Below are 18,170 nucleotides of genomic sequence, written 5' to 3' on the forward strand. Positions count from 1 at the left end.
GTTTTTCAAAAGAGATGCTTGAGATCTGTGCTAACTTGCTGTAACATATATAGTACTGAAGTTTAACAAAAGTATTCATGTAGTCAGAGCATCTTACTTTAAAATGAACACCAAGCGTACATAGAACATGTTTTAATTAATTAAAGACAACAAAAAATAAAGAGAACAAGAGAAAGAATGGTGGCCTTGCCATCTGACATGTTAACTATAGTGTCATTCATGAATGAATCCTGACTGGATTTTCTTTAACTAGATATTTTCGAAATTGTTTTCACACAGTGACTTTTGATCACCCAATTCTTCCCTGAGTCCAAGTTATCCTCAACACTCCTGAGAAATACCTTTATGAAACAGGCCGTTGATACAGAGATATAAAAACCTCTTTGTGGTTGAATCTGTGGTGTTTAGTTTGTGGTGTTTCAAGTGCAAAACTATGGTGGCCCTGTGAGGCCAAATGTACTGCACCTTCAGAAAGCACCACCAAATGTGGAAATGTTCCAAAAGCACATAAAACACACATCAGAAGTTGAATAAAATAGAAGAGAACTATAAAAAAAAATGTCAAAAAGCACAACAGAAGCGTTTTGGGGGAAACAAAACTGTGACGGACCAGCTCCTGAAGTGACAGAAACCAAAACACTGCACTGAGATAGTGAAGGAGAGGATTCAGCAGTGCTGTGAAGGAGGAAAAAGATGAATGCACAATCTCTTCCATCTTTTTCCTCCTTCACAGCACTGCTGAATCCTCAGATGGAGATGGAAAAGATGGAAGATATTGTGCATTCATCTTTTTCTCCCTCATATAGTATTTTTATCATGTTTTGTGATTATTTTTTTTGTGAGCTTGGGCTGCATTTTTTTTCTACATCCTTTGTGTTTTATACAACTTCTGTTGCGTTTTATGTGCTTTTGCAGTTGTTTTTCTTATAATTTCAGCTGTTTTCTTAAATAGTTTGACCTCTTAGGGCCACCGTACAAAGCAATTGCTTGAAAAAGCTACAAAAAACGGATTTTTCTATATGTTTACTTGCAATAATCCACTTTAGCTTGAGAGCTGTTTCTGAAGTTTCACTGAATATCGTTTTAGACCCTGACTAATTACAGTATTTTATCTTTGATTAAAGTCAAACAGAGGCTTTGCAATAATCTTTATAAAGCAGTTTAGTGTGAAAACGCTTTTGCCGGATTACTGATCTCCTTCAGTAAGGAAACATGTATTTCAACCATATGTTTTGCATTCTGTCTGCACTTGCACCGTGTCCTTTATCATTCTCACCTTCAATAGCAAATAGCCACTGGGAATACAAGTGTTAACCCTGACAGCTGATGAGCTGTCCGTACTTGGGAACAGCGTGAGGAGCAGAGTATAGGTCAGGTTTTTCCATTGTTGACAAATGGGTGCCAGTATATAGGCGCCAGCGCTTTGTCGCTCAGCCTACTCCTGATAGACTGTACTGAGATGTGGAAAAGTTTGAGGTCAATGTGCAGAGTCACGTCTCAGTAGGTGGGCCTGTTCATGAATATGAACTCGTGTGTCAGCGACAGTGTGTATGTCTGTCCTCTTTAATTCTGTACAGCAACACATGTGCAGGAAGTTTCCTCTCCCACAATCCCCCTCTCCTCTGCATCAACAGTTCTTAGGTGTCAGCTGGATCACCTGTGTCCCGTTGTCTTTGTGTCCCTCACGGTGTGTGGACAGCAGGCTTATATTGGGAACCTCGGAAGTTCTTTCCACTTGGTGGCCTCCAGAGGAAAACCAAACCCTTTTAACTTTTACTCAACTTCTGTCCTTGAACAGTGTTGGCTCAGGATTAGTGAGCTGTAAAATAAATGATGACTTTTAAACTTAATGAACAGCAAATAAAAAAATCTTTAATATTCATATTTAACCATAAATACAATCAAAATAACTCAAAAATGCAGCAATACACTGCAGAAAGATAGAAAACAGTCTGCTAAATAGTCAGAATGGTGGTGATTTGGTAAAAATGTAAATGGCTCCTCTCTGCTACTCTGAGTGAAACAAGTTAGGTATAAAAGCGATAAACTGATAGTATTTGGCAGTGTTCAGAAATAATCTCATTCCTCTTTAATTAGTAACTTTTTTACCACTTCGCACGTGCTGGCATCCCTCCTTCAATCTTGTTACAATGTGAAAAACAAAATGAAAATGCGATTAATGGTGTAATGTGACTAAACCTGCTGAAAAATGGCACGGGCTCTTCAGATTTAGAGATGTTATGCTTTTCTTTATTGGCCCTAAACTATATTTGTTTATCTTGCTTTTTACAGCATCATATTTAGTTCAGCATTCTTGGGATTCTAACACCCGACTGAAGGGCTTTTGAAGTATCTCAAATGTCACATAGCGACCCTCCCCAGCATCCCCCACTGTACACTCGAGCCCTCAGCTCTTATCACTGGCCACCGAGTCCCTTACGTCCACAGCGGTGTTGCACTGTAATTGGGAGAACAGCCATTTGCTATTCTTAAAACTCAGCTCGGTGGTGAAGGATTGGAAGAGAGCTATCTGTTGTCCCTCCAGTCCTTTTAACTTGTCTGCAGCTTTGTCTGGCACTATGTTTTTTGTGCTAGTTGAGACTTTGTGAGAGTAACTGGACTTTAGATTAAATAAACGCTTTTTATTAGAAGCCACGTTTAGGTCAATCATGAGCTCCAGCCTTGTTAACTCTTTAGCCAAGGTTTATGATCCAAACCCTCTTCACGGGCAGAAGCCAGGTGGAAGGAAGCTTTCTCTAAATGGATCAGAAAAGTGTCAAGCTGCTTCTTCCTCTTCTTCATCATCATCCTCTTGCTCTCCTCATGATGTTGCCCTGCGATCTGTGGAAAGTCGAATGGACTTCCTGAGCTCTCAGATGGAGCGTTTGCTCAACATGCAACAGACTGTCTTGATCGAGCTGGATGGCCTGTCGCAGGATGTCAGGGGTATGGGTTTGGATCTAGCTTCAATACGTGAAGAAAGCCATGGAAAAAGCCGTGGGTCTGGGGTAGAAGCGGTATGCAGGGAGCTGCATGGGGCCATGGAGAGGGCCAGCGAGCACATGGAGAGTCAGGGACGCAGGTTGGAGGGGGTGGAGAAACTGGTGGAGGGCACCCAGCAGGTGATAAGCTTCATCGGTGAGGTGGTAAAGAGCTCCAGGTTGGTGGAGCTTCTGTTCAAACAGCCTGGACGGAAAGCCAACAGGAAGGTGAGAAGTTTAAACGACATCATGAGCAAGTTTTCCACTAGAATCTAGCAAAAGCACTTTTAAAGTTCCATCATTTTTATCTGCATTGTTGAACATGGCAGTGAAAGTGAAAGGTCTCACTGTATAGTGAGCATGGTTGCATTGGTATCCTCTTGACTGAATGTATTCATATTGTGTATATGTGACAGTTCAAATAACATTTAAATGGCAATGTTTTTTAAAACTCTGCCTTTTAACTCCTGTGAGTTTAGATATGACTCCTATGTGGCTGGTCTTGGCTCTGCTGTGCCTGCTGTAATGTTAAGTGATTTACCATTGAGACTGTGATCGGCCTCCGAGGTGTAAATGATTAATGTCACATTGGTTATCTTTCCCAGACCACGTCTTTATCAGCTTGCAGTGCAGCTGCACAGCTTCAGTCCAACAGTCGTCAAATTCTTAATCGTTCTTAATGCCATGATTTATTAGAGAGACTCACTTCCTAGTGCTGTAACCAAATATGAATATATGTTACAGATGTGTAACACATGCAACATATATTGTATAGTTCATGCATTCATATAATCTATGGTTACACTGCTGATTCAGAGGCTTTTTTTAGATACAGGGTTAAGGAGACAGATTTGTTGCACCATATGGCGACTGTCATATGTACTGTATGTAGGGATAAAGTGAATATTTCTCCTTTAAAGTGTGGAACTGATTCGAGTGATGTGTAGCATTTCAACTGCTGTAGTTGAAATGCCACATATTTCCTCTTTGGCCAGAAGGAGGCATCTGCTGAGCAAGACATCAATACACTTGAGTTATGAGGGAAAACCTTCCCAACAGAAACTGCTTTGAAGCTTGTTGTCACATTATTGCACAAATGGAAATATCTGCATCTATCAGCAATTTTCCTTTCTATGAGAAGTTTCCACCAATTGCAGGTTTTGTCCCACTTTTGAATGTTACGCACAATGTCTAAAACCTGACCTTTCTTTCCTCTGTTAACATCCAGGCAAAGGATGATAAGGAAAAAGCCAAGCTGAGCCTGAAAGGTTTAAAGGCCCAGAAAAAGAGAAAACCGCAAGAAACGTCAGGTAAACTCAAACAAGATATTACACAATCCACATCACAAGTTTATGCAGAGCCCACCACAAAATTTCTAAACTCGTTATCTGCATATAATACATCATAAATCTGAAATATATGTACATCATGGAATATAACGGACTTTAATATAACAGGGAGACCAGTTCAGGATTTCTGAGAATTGTTTTTGTAATATAAGATATGTGTTCTGTTTAGCATAAAAACATAAAATATAAGTAAATGATGGGAAACATATTAAGAAGGCCTTTAAAAAATGTAAATCTTATATGTAGACAAGCTATGTAATGATCCCTGGAAGTCTTGCATGGCTGCACTGCTACATCTGCTGACTTTTTGGCAGACATAAATACAGTTTTCATCATGTTTGAAGGATAACAGCATAAAAAGGGAGACAAGAGGCAGTTCAGCCTTTATTTAAATATATGAGAAATCAAACAAAACACTACAAATTCAGGCAATGAGGAGAAGAAAATGCAAAAAGACACTGAAGACATAGCAATCTGACAAAAGTGAGGGAAGACAGTATAAGAGACCCAAGTAGGAGAATGAAACAGTATCTAAATAAATAGGATACATTCACATCGACCAACATGTAAACAGTCAGAACACAAAAGGCAAAGTGAATAAAATTTAAACAGTATTTGTCTGCAATAATCCCCCATGTTTACATGTCAAGCTCGCATAATAAATGTATATATGAGCAAAATTTGAAACACAGATGACAGATCAGAATTTAGGTCTTAGCTTGACAGCTTTAATATGGATCTGAGAACCGGATCTGCACTCGTGTCTTCACAACACTCTGCAACAAACTATCCAGAGGATGATGTGAGATTTTTATCTGAATATAATACAGCGTTTTCACCAAACATCTGGTTGTATCCGTGTATTTTCTTCACTACAGACACCTCTTCCCTGAATGAGCCTGTGCTCCAGGAACAGGTGGAAAAGCTCAACAGGCAGAACACCGAGCATTCGCACATAAACATAGAGGCTGAGGGGGATGGAAGAAGTGGAAGACAGGATCTGGAAACGCTGATCCTTGAAGAACCGCACACCTCTGTTGCCCAGTCAGACGAAAGGCAGGAGGAGGCTGAGGAAAGGCAGGATGAGGAAGGAGAGGGGGGTATATTTGAAGACTCTGAGCCAGAAGAACAAGAAAAAGAAGAAGAAAAGCAAAATGGAGAAGATGTTAGTCTTGAAAATCGTGGAAAAGTGAAAGATGATGTGAAGACAACGCATAGAGAAGAATCATCAAAATCAGAAAAAGCCTGGCTCTGCAGGGCCTCTGTGCTTCAGTATGACAGGTGTGTCTTAGCAAAGCTACCATATATCTTTATGCTACTTGCTATTAAATTCATTAAGTTAACTATTTCTTTTCTTTACTTGTACTTCTTTGGATCATTAAGCCAGCTAAGAGGAAATTATTTTGTTGGGGGAGGAAAAGGGGAACTTCAAACCACATCACACATTCATATTCTGTGCCTTCCTTTCTGAAGCTCCGAGGAGGCTGGTGATGTGGCCACTTGTAGCAAACGCCACGTCCCGGAAGAAGACCTTGGAAAAGACGACCTCAAAAAGAGCCGGGTGGAGGACAGTAAAGTGGAAAGGGCTGATGGACAGGTCGTAGAGGGAGCCGAGCCACAGGTCTCCATATCTGACCAAGCGAAGACAGAAGACGAAGGGGAGGCGGCGGAGGAAATAAAGGAGTTTATTATTGGTAAGAAAGTGTGTGAGTGCTTCTTTTCTGAAGGGTCCAGGGAGGTTGGGGTGTAGGCTGTTGCTTTCTAGAAATCAGGTAAGGAAAGATTTCAGGAACTTGTGTTTTGAAATTTAGGCCTCTGAATCACCGTCAGTGTCAGTCAATATATTGTATACATGCAGTATCTTATCAATGTGCATGTGAGGGAGTAGAGACCGCAGACTGACAAAGATCAAGAAGTAGTGCTGTGCAATACTGCAAATTTCAATATCGATCCAATCCCAGGAACATGCAGGGCACTATTAGAGGAGGACAGGGTTTCATGATGAATGAGATGAATCATCATCAATCTGAAAACTCAAAACACATTTTAATCATCATTAAAACACAGTGATTTTTACTTAACACAACAAAACACGCATTTCAGCTTAAATGTATTTTTTGGGGGGAGATGTAAAAAAGCACTTTAGGTCAACTTCTGTTGTTTAAATCTGCTATAAGCTGCAAATAAAAGATATGTGACAGTCAGCAAAAAACGGTCAGACACTTTTCATAGTGCATCTTTGCGGGTTTGTTTTTTTCATTTCCAGTGCTATCCATAAAAGATGCATTTAGGCTTCATGACCTCAGTGTTTCAAAATCCTGGACTGCTCAGCGCAGTATTCATGCATCCTATAGGCTCTCCGTGTAGACTCAGCTTGATGAGTTACTTTATGACATTTGCCTCTGCGTTCCTCAGACTTTAAGTCAGCTTCAGTGTCATAACAGCATGCCTGTGCGAGCGTCACTAACATGTCAGCGAGCACAGCTGGCGGAGCACATAATGAGACGCCGGCATGCTGCTATTTTAAACTACTTTGTTTCTGGGTGCTGAGACCTCTTCCTCAGCCTTTCGTTCCCTCTCTGCACTCAGTAACAGTAACTTGTCTTCTCTTTGCCTTTCTTTTTCATTTCTTCTTCAGACTCAAGTCCTCCACCGCTAGCACCTTTCGACCACCGCATCGTTACTCCCAAACCCCACCAGATCGCCACCTATTACACTATCAACAGAGAGGAGGTCCTGGGAGGGTGAGGGAAACACTCAGAACATTCATCTCTCATTACAGCACTTTATTTTCATTTCGCTCAGTTACAGGCACAGATGCTTAGTGTGCACTGGCACTCAATAATGAAATAACAGACGATCTCACACCCTGCGCTAATAATTTTAGTTGCCCCCCAAAGGGCAAATGGTGCTGACCCTCAGGGGGCTCTCTGATGTAACAGACCAGCGCTAAATCCTGCATCTCAAATAGAAGATTACTCCTTAGCACGCAAACACATTTGTCAAATTACACAAGAGCATAGTCTGAATTTCTATACGAGTCAATAAACTATTATAATGTATAGACATAAGTAAGAGTCACAAACAAATTGTTATTTTGATATTTAAAAGAATTTTCAGCTTTTTAATGGCAGCTGATTCATAAAACCCCTTTGTTTAATTGGTCCGACATAAACATTAAAGAGATCCTGAACAAAACCAATCAAAACCGTATCCAAATACTCTTGAGCAGCAAACACCAGCAAACGTGAAACATCATAATTCAGCGCCAGAAATATTTGTTTTTAATAATAAAATCCAATTTACAGAATGGTTGTTCTCCGGCTCTTCATCCCATCTGTCCACACCTCTAACTCCTCCGTGTGTTTGCTTTTCTTTCATTAGGGGACGTTTTGGACAAGTCCACAAGTGCGTAGAGAACTCGTCTGGTCTGACTCTGGCTGCCAAGATCATCAAAGCCCGGAGCCAGAAAGAGAAGGTGCAGCAATGATTGGCTGGTTAATGCTGAATACGAAACAGAATCCAGGTTTAGCGATGCTGCTGAGATGCCAGTTTTCTCAGACAGTCTAATACATGGTCACTTTTATCACTGCACTACAAAGGATTCGATTTTAAAAATAGACACGCTGAGGTAATGGGCATTTGTCAGCCCCATTGTGTCTTTATTTCTCTCAGTCAACTAGATATGCAGTGGAGGTAAGATGTCAGAGTATAGCTGTGTGGTTAGATTATAATCTGAAGTATTTAAAAAGCTCATTAAACTTGTAGCCAGATCCTCAAATGACCCACATGGCTGTCGCTGATGATCCACGACCAAACAGCTGGCACTTTGTGTCTGACTGTACGTCTGTTTTGTCTTATTTGTATCTAACTATGCCCCCGAATGGCTGCAGCACAGGCTGCTATGAGTTGCATGCTGCTAATACAAATATTTACTTTTCAATCAAGTCCCTTATGTCTGTAACTTCTGTTTCCATTGAACATTTTAAACTGAACCACAAGCAAAAACTGCCATGAAGGATTTGATCTACCTCGTCCCTAACATACCATCTTGACCAAACCAACCTTTCTATAGCAGTCTGCAGTAGCTTAAATCATAGAAAGGACCCTGCCTGTTTGATCGCTCCAGTTTTATGATATGAGGGACCAAAGAGGAATAATTGTGCAGTGAAGCAAAAGGCACTCTTGCTATTTTTGACATGCTTCAATAAGGCAAAATATAACCAGCACTTGGCTTTTAAGGTCTCTTTTTTTTTTTACAAATTCAACAGCTGATATGTTACACACTGAAAATCCTCAAGACAAGCATGACTTATTTGTGTTCATAACTTATTCCTTGTAAGCTTTAAAAATCTTGCAGACTGGCTTTTTCTTGTTTTCCTCTCCTTACCCCCAATTGGTCAAAGCAGATGGCCCCGCCCCTCCCTGAGCCTTGTTCTGCTAGAGGTTTCTTCCTGTTAAAAGGCAGTTTTTCCTTTTCACTATCACCAAGTGCTGCTCATTTTCTGTTTGTTGGGATTTTCTCTGTATTATTAAATCTTTAACCTACAATATAAAGCTCCTTGAGGCAACTGTTGTGATTTGGCTCTAAAAAATACAATTGAATTAAAATTAATATAGTTTTGTCATTCATTAACTTCCATATTTACGTGTCATTTTCCTATATGTGATTTTAAATTTCATTTACATTTCATTTCCGTCTATCAGGAGGTGGTGAGGAATGAGATCCAGGTGATGAACCAGCTGAACCACGCCAACCTCATTCAGCTATACGCTGCATTTGAGTCGCGTAACGACATCATCCTGGTCATGGAATAGTAAGTTTGTGTGTGTCTGTGACAATACAAAAAGAGCCTCTACAAACTCAGACTGGCTGTAACAGTGTCTCTCTTTGTGTGGTAGTGTGGAAGGAGGGGAGCTGTTTGACCGCATCATTGACGAGAACTACAACCTCACAGAGTTGGACACGGTGCTGTTTATACGGCAAATCTGTGAAGGGCTGCAGTACATGCATAAAATGTACATCTTACACCTCGACCTCAAGGTAAACCTACTTGAGTCTTCGCATCACAGTAGGAATAATCTCTTTCAGTATTTTTATTTCTTTTTCAATATGTTACAACATTCATTTGGAGCCTAAACAGCCTAATGAAAAGACAAGTTTATAAAGTTTCAAAATAAAAGCTTCCATCTCTGTTAATGAAATAAAATTTAGGGTGTTGTCTGTGTTCTTTTCTTTATCTTTTGCACCTATGCCAAAAAGAAGAACGGCCTCTAAAACACAGTATATGTGACACCAGAATCTGTGTTCTTTTTCAGCCTGAGAACATTCTTTGTGTCAGCAGAGCTACTAACAAGATTAAAATCATTGACTTTGGCCTTGCCAGGAGGTAAGATTTATAGTCACCTCATCTTTCATGCACTGGTTTATTTGAGTATGTTTTTCTCTTATGGTTCTGGTTCCTCTGACAGGTATAAGCCTAGGGAGAAGCTAAAGGTCAACTTTGGAACGCCTGAGTTTTTAGCTCCTGAAGTCATCAACTACGAGTTTGTGTCATTCCCCACGGACATGTGGAGTCTTGGAGTCATCACCTATATGCTGTGAGTCAAGGAGTTCATTCAGTGCACACACAGAGACACAACCTGTACAGTTCCTGACGTCTGTATTATTCTTAATGTCCAGACTCAGCGGCTTGTCTCCGTTTCTGGGGGATGATGACAACGAGACGCTGAACAACATCCTGGCCTGTGAGTGGAACTTTGAGGAAGAGGAGTTTAAAGACGTCTCAGATGAAGCTAAAGACTTTATCACACGTCTTCTGGTGAAAAGCAAGAGCTGGAGGATGAGTGCAACAGAGTCCCTCAAACATCCCTGGCTGTCAGACCGGAGCCTGCACTATCAACTAAATCGCAAGGTAAATACTAAATTCACCTTACCGCAAAATTTACTTTATAGTAAACAGTGAATAATACAAAATACAATTTTAAAAATGCTTCTTTTTATTAGTAAAATGCATCTGAAATATAAAAGATCAAAAGTTTATTAATTCAAATATGAATGTGTACCATTCAAGTAAATTTCACTTGATTAGATTTGTACTTATGTAACAACATTAGATGTAAATTTTGCATGTAAGCAAATGAACCAATATGTGTGTAATATCTATTGTAAACATGAAAGGAAGACTTAAAAGTGTTTGTGTTATGCATCTTTGAAGCCTGTTTGCTATCCTAATTCAAAGAGTGTAATAACAAACAGTTTTACTGGATCCTCTTACTGCAGAAAACTAAGTGCCACTCCACGCATGGTCCTCCTTCAGAGAGTAAGACAAGTAAGAGATTTCTGTCTTCATTTTCCTGTTAGCTTATATATAAATGTTTTAATTAATTTTCAACCCAAAGAGCCTATTGTAGGACAGTTTCTCAACTTTTCTTCTATTAAGCCAAACATATTGTTTGCTTTCCTCTTAGAAACTATGTGAGACCCTCGGCATGCCTTTTGATAATGAAAGGAGCTGGAGCCCAACACTGGACCAATGCTGCTGTACCTGTGTATGAACTTGATAACTACTCTCCTCCATCCGTCTTCTGCATCGCTCCATATCTTGCAGTTCTGACTCCAGATAGTGTGATGCACGGTAATAACAGACAGTCCTATTCTGTAGTGTCTGAAAACACTGATGATGAAGAACCCAAACTGTTGGACACATAAAGGCCACGTGACCTGTCTGCTTCCACATATATGACAGATCAGCTGTGTATAGCATCAAACCATCATTGTTATTCAGCCACAGTTTGTCATATTGTCCTGTTTTCTTGCATGCTTTGCACTTTCTTCATTTATTTTCTCTAAGAGTCAGAAAACATTTTTAAACACAATATAGACTGAATTCTCTTATTTGAATAATATATTTTTGCGATTTTTTCTTTTAATTTACAAGTCTTATAAAAACGAAATGTTTTTTTTCTTGAACATAAGTTTAAGTATATTTAGAATTTGATTGAATTTGAAGTCATAGCTGATTAATTTATTTTGTGTACAGCACAGCACTGCATACCCTCACTTCCCGTTGAGGATTGACAAAATGTTAGTGATCAGTGAACCAGTGAATATATCTTGGTTTGTGCCATCGTTCACCCTAATTTTTAAGCCCGCATCACCTTCTGTATGCATTTATGCCGCCACCTTGTCTTGCTTCGGCAGTTTGGAGTAGCCCTTTCACCTTCCATGAAGGCATCACGAACAACAGAATACTACCTGTGAATAATATATATATATTTTTTCATGACTGAAGTGGATTCTTATGTTCATTTATTTACTGGTTCAACACCAGAATGTACTTGAAGAGCTTTTATTCAATAAGTGATTTTTTTTCAATGGAGAAGAGCAGGATTTAATGTAGATATGCACAGATGGTAAGTGCATCTGTGCAGCTCAGTTTGACGGAGAGCCAACAACAGAGCAGAGAAGACACCAGCCATTGCTTTGTCATCCCTTTCAAGGAGATGAAAACTGAATGTGACTTCAACGCTCAGTTGTTTGCTTTTCCATTTGGAAGCAGAAAAGCTCTGTGAATTCAATACTTGTGCATTTGAATTTATTATTTCTTTTTCAGGTTTTCTTGTGCAATTATGAGAGATCAGTAATTATGAAATATTATTATGTTAATAAATAACTCACACCAGACAACATTCATAGTGCATCTTACTTACTGGGTATTTTTGGAAATTGAAAAAGAAATATGACAGTAAAGATACTTCTGCTTTGGAATTTTCTTTGATTTTTTAAAAGGTTCTAAAGTAGGGCACCCCTGTTGCTCACAGCAGAGTAGGTAACCCATGCAACAAAGCCTCCAGCCCTCAATACAGTGGTCTAGGTCCCCCCCTTTCCTGTCTTGTGTACGCTGTCATATCTATAAAGATAAAGAAGGTACAGCAAGCACTGAAGCCACTGTGTGACTTGTCTCAGGTAGGTCAAAGTCAAAAGCTTTTACTTGGCACTGGTTCTGTACATAATCTGGCATTTCAAGACCCAGTTAGAGCTTGCTTTATTTAAGCATTATGCAATTCTGTTATTCCAGCTTAATGTACTTGAGTTGGACCAACTTAATTAATTAATGATGAATCAACTTATTTACTGCACTTGAGTCCAACTTAATTTGATGGAAATGATCCAACTCATGCAAATTTTGTTAGGCCAACTCAAATACAAACAGAAGTGTGAATAGAAAGCCATTTATTAATGTGGAAATCCTTTCCACGATTATTTAAGTTCACGTAAAGGGTTATTTTTAGGAGTGTTCAACAAAGTCTAGTCTGGTTAACATAAAACTTGTCATGTGCATCTTTCAATTTTATGGATTTATAACAAATTTCACATACAGCTGCTGCTTCATCCATGCTCTTCCACTTATTACGGGTAGCCTGAAGTCTATCCCAGCTGTCGAGAGGCGGGGTACACCCTGGACAGGTCGCCAGTCTATTGCAGCGATAACACCGAGAGACAGAAAAGAATTTGCAATCACATTCACACTTATGGGTAATTTAGAATAACCAATTAACCTAAACACACTAACTGCATGTCTTTGGATTGTGAGAGGAAGCCAGAGTACCTTGACACAACCCATGCAAGCACAGAAATACCAATAGCACACATATGGTGTGTATCCTTTTCTGCCCTACTGCAGAAGTGCAGTGAGTTATCTCGCCTGTTTACCTCAACTAGAGTTGCTCAGTTCAGAGGAAAATCCCTCATGTGGGGAAACGGAGGAATAGTCCCTCTTTGTCTCACTGGAGACTGGGACACATTATTTTCTGACAACTAAAGAAATAACATGTTTGGACAATCTGATCATTAAAATGAAATAAGATTTTATGGGGGGTGGCTTATTTCCATCCATGATTTACTTCTTGCCTTTGCGCCCTTGCACAATATCTGCTTAACAATTTCAAACAAGCTGCATAGATGGATTCACCGGATTCATTGAAACCACAAGCGCACGTAGAGGAAAGTCCATGAAAATGCATTCCTTGGTCATCTTTAATCTTCTGAGTTTTAAAGTTCATTTGGGATGATTGTCCTGCTACAAAATCTTCTTAATTGAACAGAAGATGTTATAATTTCTTATGTTTTCATAAGTTTGTAAATGCATCCTGACTCTTTCCATGTTTCCAAAAAACAAACCAAACCAAAAGAAAGTCACCAGATATTTGACCCTTTCATCTCAAAATCTGAACCAGATACAAAATAGGGTACGGAGAGAAACCTAAAGGATTATTTGTATTTGAGGTGTATTAACTACTTAATTTTCATATTACTCAATTTCTACAAATCAGCATTCTACAGCCTCGCAGAAAGAGAAATGTACCTTAAATTGTGAAAACATGCCTAAGGTTACATTTAATCCTTGTAATCTATAGTGTATCTGCAATTCTTAAGACCAAAAGTAGCTGTAGGTTGCTAAACTTGGCCTTGTGTAGATTTGTATGAAGGCCTCTTTGACTGTTTCAGATGTGATTCCCATTATTTTAATTTCACTATGCACAGACCACATGTAGTGTTTAAATTTTTTTTTTAAAGTTACTCGTTTTCCGTTGCTCCCTGTCTCCTGGTTTTACTAGCCGTTTTAATCCACTTATTTCCAAAATCCCACTTTAAATAACTGTCAAAATATTTAACCCAAGCCAAAGGAAGACTGCACAATAGCAAATGATTGAAAGGATGTAACTGTATTTAAATATTTGATATGACTCATGAGATTCTGTGCTTGAATCCCTACTAAGGATTGTATGTCCAGTGATTAATGCAGCATTACGGGAAATCAGCGGCTGGAAGCATCATTACTTCACACAGTCAGCTGCTGAGAATCCAAACCTCATTTAACAACTGAGTTCCAACTGAGTCCCCCTCAGTCTCATTCTCCAGCAATAACAAACATGTCCCTGTGCGCAGCGAGGGATTTCTGGCTATTTGCAAAAGAAAAACGACAGTCCAACAAAGAGAAGATAACCAATTTTATGGGTCAAAGTTAAAAACAAAAAAAGAGAGGAAACAAAAACCAGTATGAGAATGAGGGCGATTCACTGATTAGTTGATATGCTGAGTTAGCAGACAGCTCCAGTGAGTTTTCCAGCTGAGAATTACATTTTTCTCATAAATCCACCAGATAACGGGCTGGGGTTGTGAGTTTACATTGTCACATAAAACCACCCTGTGACCTGCTGAAATTTGTATTGCCATCAACTCGGGGATCTTTTAACATCCATCAAAATATCTGATTGCTGTACCAGAATGAGCCCCTTTTTATCAGTGTAAATCAAAACTCTGAAGTGCGAGCAAGGCTCTGAGAAAAGGAAAGGAAGAGGACATCCAAGACCAACGAAAATTCACTTGCTCATTCCCCAGCCTCATCTCAATGAAATCTGAAATGTTTATTAGTGTCTGAAGACTTGGGAAAATACACAAAGCAGAAATGGGAGAGGGAGGGGCAGATAATGCAACTCAAGGACATGAAAAATGTAAGAGCTTATATACTTAAAGATGGATAAACTGTAAGACAGCAGCAACGAGACATAAATCCTTCTTGGAGTAGTTTTACATTTTGCAGTTCAAAATAGTTTTAACACTGGTCCTTGGTGCAGCCTGCAAATTTCCAATCAGCCACCTACCAATCAGTGGCACATATAAACAGAAGATTTTAACAGTAGATAGGGGGAGTTCTTCAGGGGCAAATGGGGTTAGTATCTTGCCCAAGGACAGTTGGCATGCAGACTGGGGGAGCCAAGGAATCAAACCACTAACCTTCCAGTCAGTAAATACTACCTCAGTAGAAGCTCTACCTCCGGAGCTACAGCCACCCCAGGGTTCCCGACATCTAGGGCAACCACGTCCTCATTTGAACAGAAAGCACCTCAGCAGACTTTCACATAAACCATCTGGGTGATGAGGTCACTCAGTCACTTAGCCCAGAGGTTTCTAACATGAGTGCATTCACAGTTTACTTCCCTGAGAACCATGAATCTCCCGGGCAGACCAAAAAAACAGACTGACACTCTTGCCACAGAGTCCCCTAAGGGGAGTGTAAGTTGCACCCACAAGTAGTGCAAATGATTTGGAATCAGTACAGCACAGCCTGGTTGAAGACCCAGTCTTCAATCCATGCATGACATGTTGCACTGCCACCACATCTGGGACTGAGAGATGTTACACTAGTGGAGAATCTAGAAAATGTGCAGGAGCAACCTGGGCAACATTGCGCACATTTGCTAGGTTCTATGGACTTAACATGGCCTCAGGCTCCACGCTAGCCTCTCCTGTGCTACCTCTGGCTGACCAGTACGTTGTTCTTTGTGACAGCACTGTTCACTGGCAGTAAGAAAGGAATGAATGAAGTTACAAAGGCAACTAAGATCCTGAAAATTCATTGATGACTCAGTCACTTAGAACGTCTTATTGTGAGAAGATTCCTAGAGACCGGATGCAAATGTTTCCTCTAAGCCAGGCAACACACTTGCATTCATTAATAATTCTGTTTCCATTTAATACAAACGGTCATTTTGTCATGATTTCCACTGGTCCCACTAATCCAAAAAAAACACTTATTTGGTACATCAACAGTTGTATTTATGTGGAATACCACAGTAAACCACATTTAACCTTGGAAGTCATTACCTGATACAAGTTTCGTTGAAATATGACTAAAATTGTAGGAGCAGTAGGAGGGAGTTTTAGAAGGATGGACTGACCTTTGACCTCAGTAAACACTTTCCTGAGAAGTCTTATTAAATATAACGTAATATTTATTTAGTAAAGTGAGGCTTCACTGCTCTCAGAAAGAAGATAAAGCAGAGTATACTTCTGGAAAAGCCCACTGTGGGACAAGTTGCTACTGTATGAGTGTGACGTGTCTCCCAGTTTCTCTGTCAGCTGCATGGTGCTTGTGGATGTAACTGCTGCCACACCCACTTGTCATAAAGTCAAAGGGTACTACATGGAATTTTTGTTTACTGTTGATACCTTTGTAAGATAAGACACTGACCTTGGCAAAGGACTTCTTTCTCTGTGCTCATTTTCTTTATTCAAAATACAGGCATTGTCCTAATTTACAACTTTTCTTTATTTTCAAAAAGATCTCTGGAGGCCTTGTCATCCTGAAAGAGCCCACTATTAACAACTTAAACTCCTGAGAAATGTTCTTCTCAGTTGCCAAGAAGGAATTGCTAGATATCCTATCAAAGTGACCATCTGATCTCAAGTTCTTTCATTTGAACTCAGATCTGCACTCTGTGGTGTTTCTGCACACTCGACACACGTGTGAAGAATGAAGCTCTCTGCACAGCAGTGCACACACAGTCACTCAAATATCTGGAAACGCACAGCAAGACACCTGCTGCCCAAACAAGTCTCGGAGCCTCGGGCTGTAACAGAGCTGTGTGTTGTTCTTGTTTGATCAGGCTGGGTGGATCATCAGACTGCTGTGCTTCTCAGGACCCAGGGAACATTTCTTTTCTTTTTTCCTTTTTTCATGATGATGTTTACTTTACACTCTAATGAAATCACACCTCCCACCATGCTGTGCTCCCAGAAAAGCTGAGCAGAAAGAGAACACTTTCTCGAGGCTACTGACACTCTCAGCTGGAGCAGATGTTGTCATACCTGATCAAATGTACAAGAACAATAAGAGATGAAGAGCAGCTCTGATTGCTTCTTTTAAGATACTGTCTTAAGTCATTGTGGATCATCTTTTTAAATGACTCCCCTATCTGGGTCAACCTATCAAGTTCTGGTTGTGAATTGTGTTTATTTTGGCCCCTGGAGAGACCAATTCTGTGACAGATGTAACTGCCCACACATAGACTTTCCTCTGAAATTTCTCTGAAATGTCTTTTGAGTTAGAAAAACATATTTTTCCAGATTTGGAGACAATCAAACTTCAGCCAAGTTGCTATGTGGGGATAGACATGTGGCCATTTCTGTTTCTTTCTGTATCTGTTTGTCTAATTTTCTAGCTAAATATGAAGAAATTTGGTGATTCGGTGTGAGCAAAAAATAAAAGCCATTACATTTTGATGTGGATCTGGATCACTTTCTACTTTCTGTTGGCTTTGTAAGGAATATTTGAGCATATTTGGTTGCTTCATTGAAGTTATGATATTTGCATGATGGTTTTCCTAAGATTAAGATGCCAGGCTTTTGGCAGCATCTGCTTTGCATCAAATGGAAACTTACTCAATTCACTTCATTATACATCCCCACTCACAGTTTAGGCTAACATCCCTGGTATAAATTTGTAATTTTGGCTCAAATAAAAATGTTTTCTCTCTATATATATTTTTTAAAAGAAGCAAGAGTAAGGAATTTTGTGTTTGGTAATACATCTTGTACCATTGGAAAGCCTGTTTATTTCCCCTAAATGAAGCCACATTTTAAGGACAATGCATTTGTGGGTTTGGCGAAAAATGTGCCAAATCCTTTCTGCCAAGCCCAAAGAGCTTATTGTGCTGTTGATTCTTCTTTGGTGTTGTTTACTGGCTTAGATGACTAGAGTCTGAAAAAAACAAGAGATACTGGTATGGTGAGGAGGAAGGAGATGAGAAGGTGAGAGTAGTGCTGGAAGAGACAGATGTAGGAATAGAAAATGAAAATATAAATGTAAAACATTTAAATAGTCATGTTATGTTAGTAATAGTTATGTTCTTTGAAACATATACTGGCGATTTTTGAAAATTCAAGTAACTTATTACAGTTATGCTATTTATCCAGTGTCTGAATACATTGATTGTCTGACCTATCGCCCCTGGCTGTGTGTCTTACACTGTGCACTAGGAAGACTTTTGTGAG

The 18,170-nt window shown here is 39.6% G+C and overlaps 1 protein-coding gene across 3 annotated transcripts in view; it reads left to right on the forward strand.

Moving 5' to 3' along the window:
• mylk4b (myosin light chain kinase family, member 4b) overlaps nucleotides 1-12,024 on the forward strand; it is a 34,188-nt gene extending 22,164 nt beyond the window's left edge. For 2 of the 3 annotated variants that reach the window (XM_005745073.1, XM_005745074.1), the window contains 12 exons: nucleotides 4,210-4,291; nucleotides 5,209-5,611; nucleotides 5,804-6,024; nucleotides 6,969-7,074; nucleotides 7,715-7,808; nucleotides 9,038-9,147; nucleotides 9,233-9,374; nucleotides 9,650-9,720; nucleotides 9,803-9,931; nucleotides 10,014-10,245; nucleotides 10,614-10,662; nucleotides 10,802-12,024. In XM_005745073.1, coding sequence (XP_005745130.1) covers nucleotides 4,210-4,291; nucleotides 5,209-5,611; nucleotides 5,804-6,024; nucleotides 6,969-7,074; nucleotides 7,715-7,808; nucleotides 9,038-9,147; nucleotides 9,233-9,374; nucleotides 9,650-9,720; nucleotides 9,803-9,931; nucleotides 10,014-10,245; nucleotides 10,614-10,662; nucleotides 10,802-10,812 — 1,650 coding nt within the window. In that variant the 3' untranslated portion in view covers nucleotides 10,813-12,024. Of the gene's footprint in view, nucleotides 1-2,396; nucleotides 3,210-4,209; nucleotides 4,292-5,208; nucleotides 5,612-5,803; nucleotides 6,025-6,968; nucleotides 7,075-7,714; nucleotides 7,809-9,037; nucleotides 9,148-9,232; nucleotides 9,375-9,649; nucleotides 9,721-9,802; nucleotides 9,932-10,013; nucleotides 10,246-10,613; nucleotides 10,663-10,801 lie in introns of those variants that run through there. The other variant, XM_005745072.1, reaches the window with a different exon arrangement.
• The last annotated feature ends 6,146 nt before the right edge of the window (nucleotides 12,025-18,170 follow it).

This window comes from Pundamilia nyererei, unplaced genomic scaffold (genome assembly GCF_000239375.1).
Source record: "Pundamilia nyererei isolate P.nyererei 1_Seehausen unplaced genomic scaffold, PunNye1.0 scaffold00153, whole genome shotgun sequence".
Lineage (NCBI taxonomy): Eukaryota > Metazoa > Chordata > Actinopteri > Cichliformes > Cichlidae > Pundamilia > Pundamilia nyererei.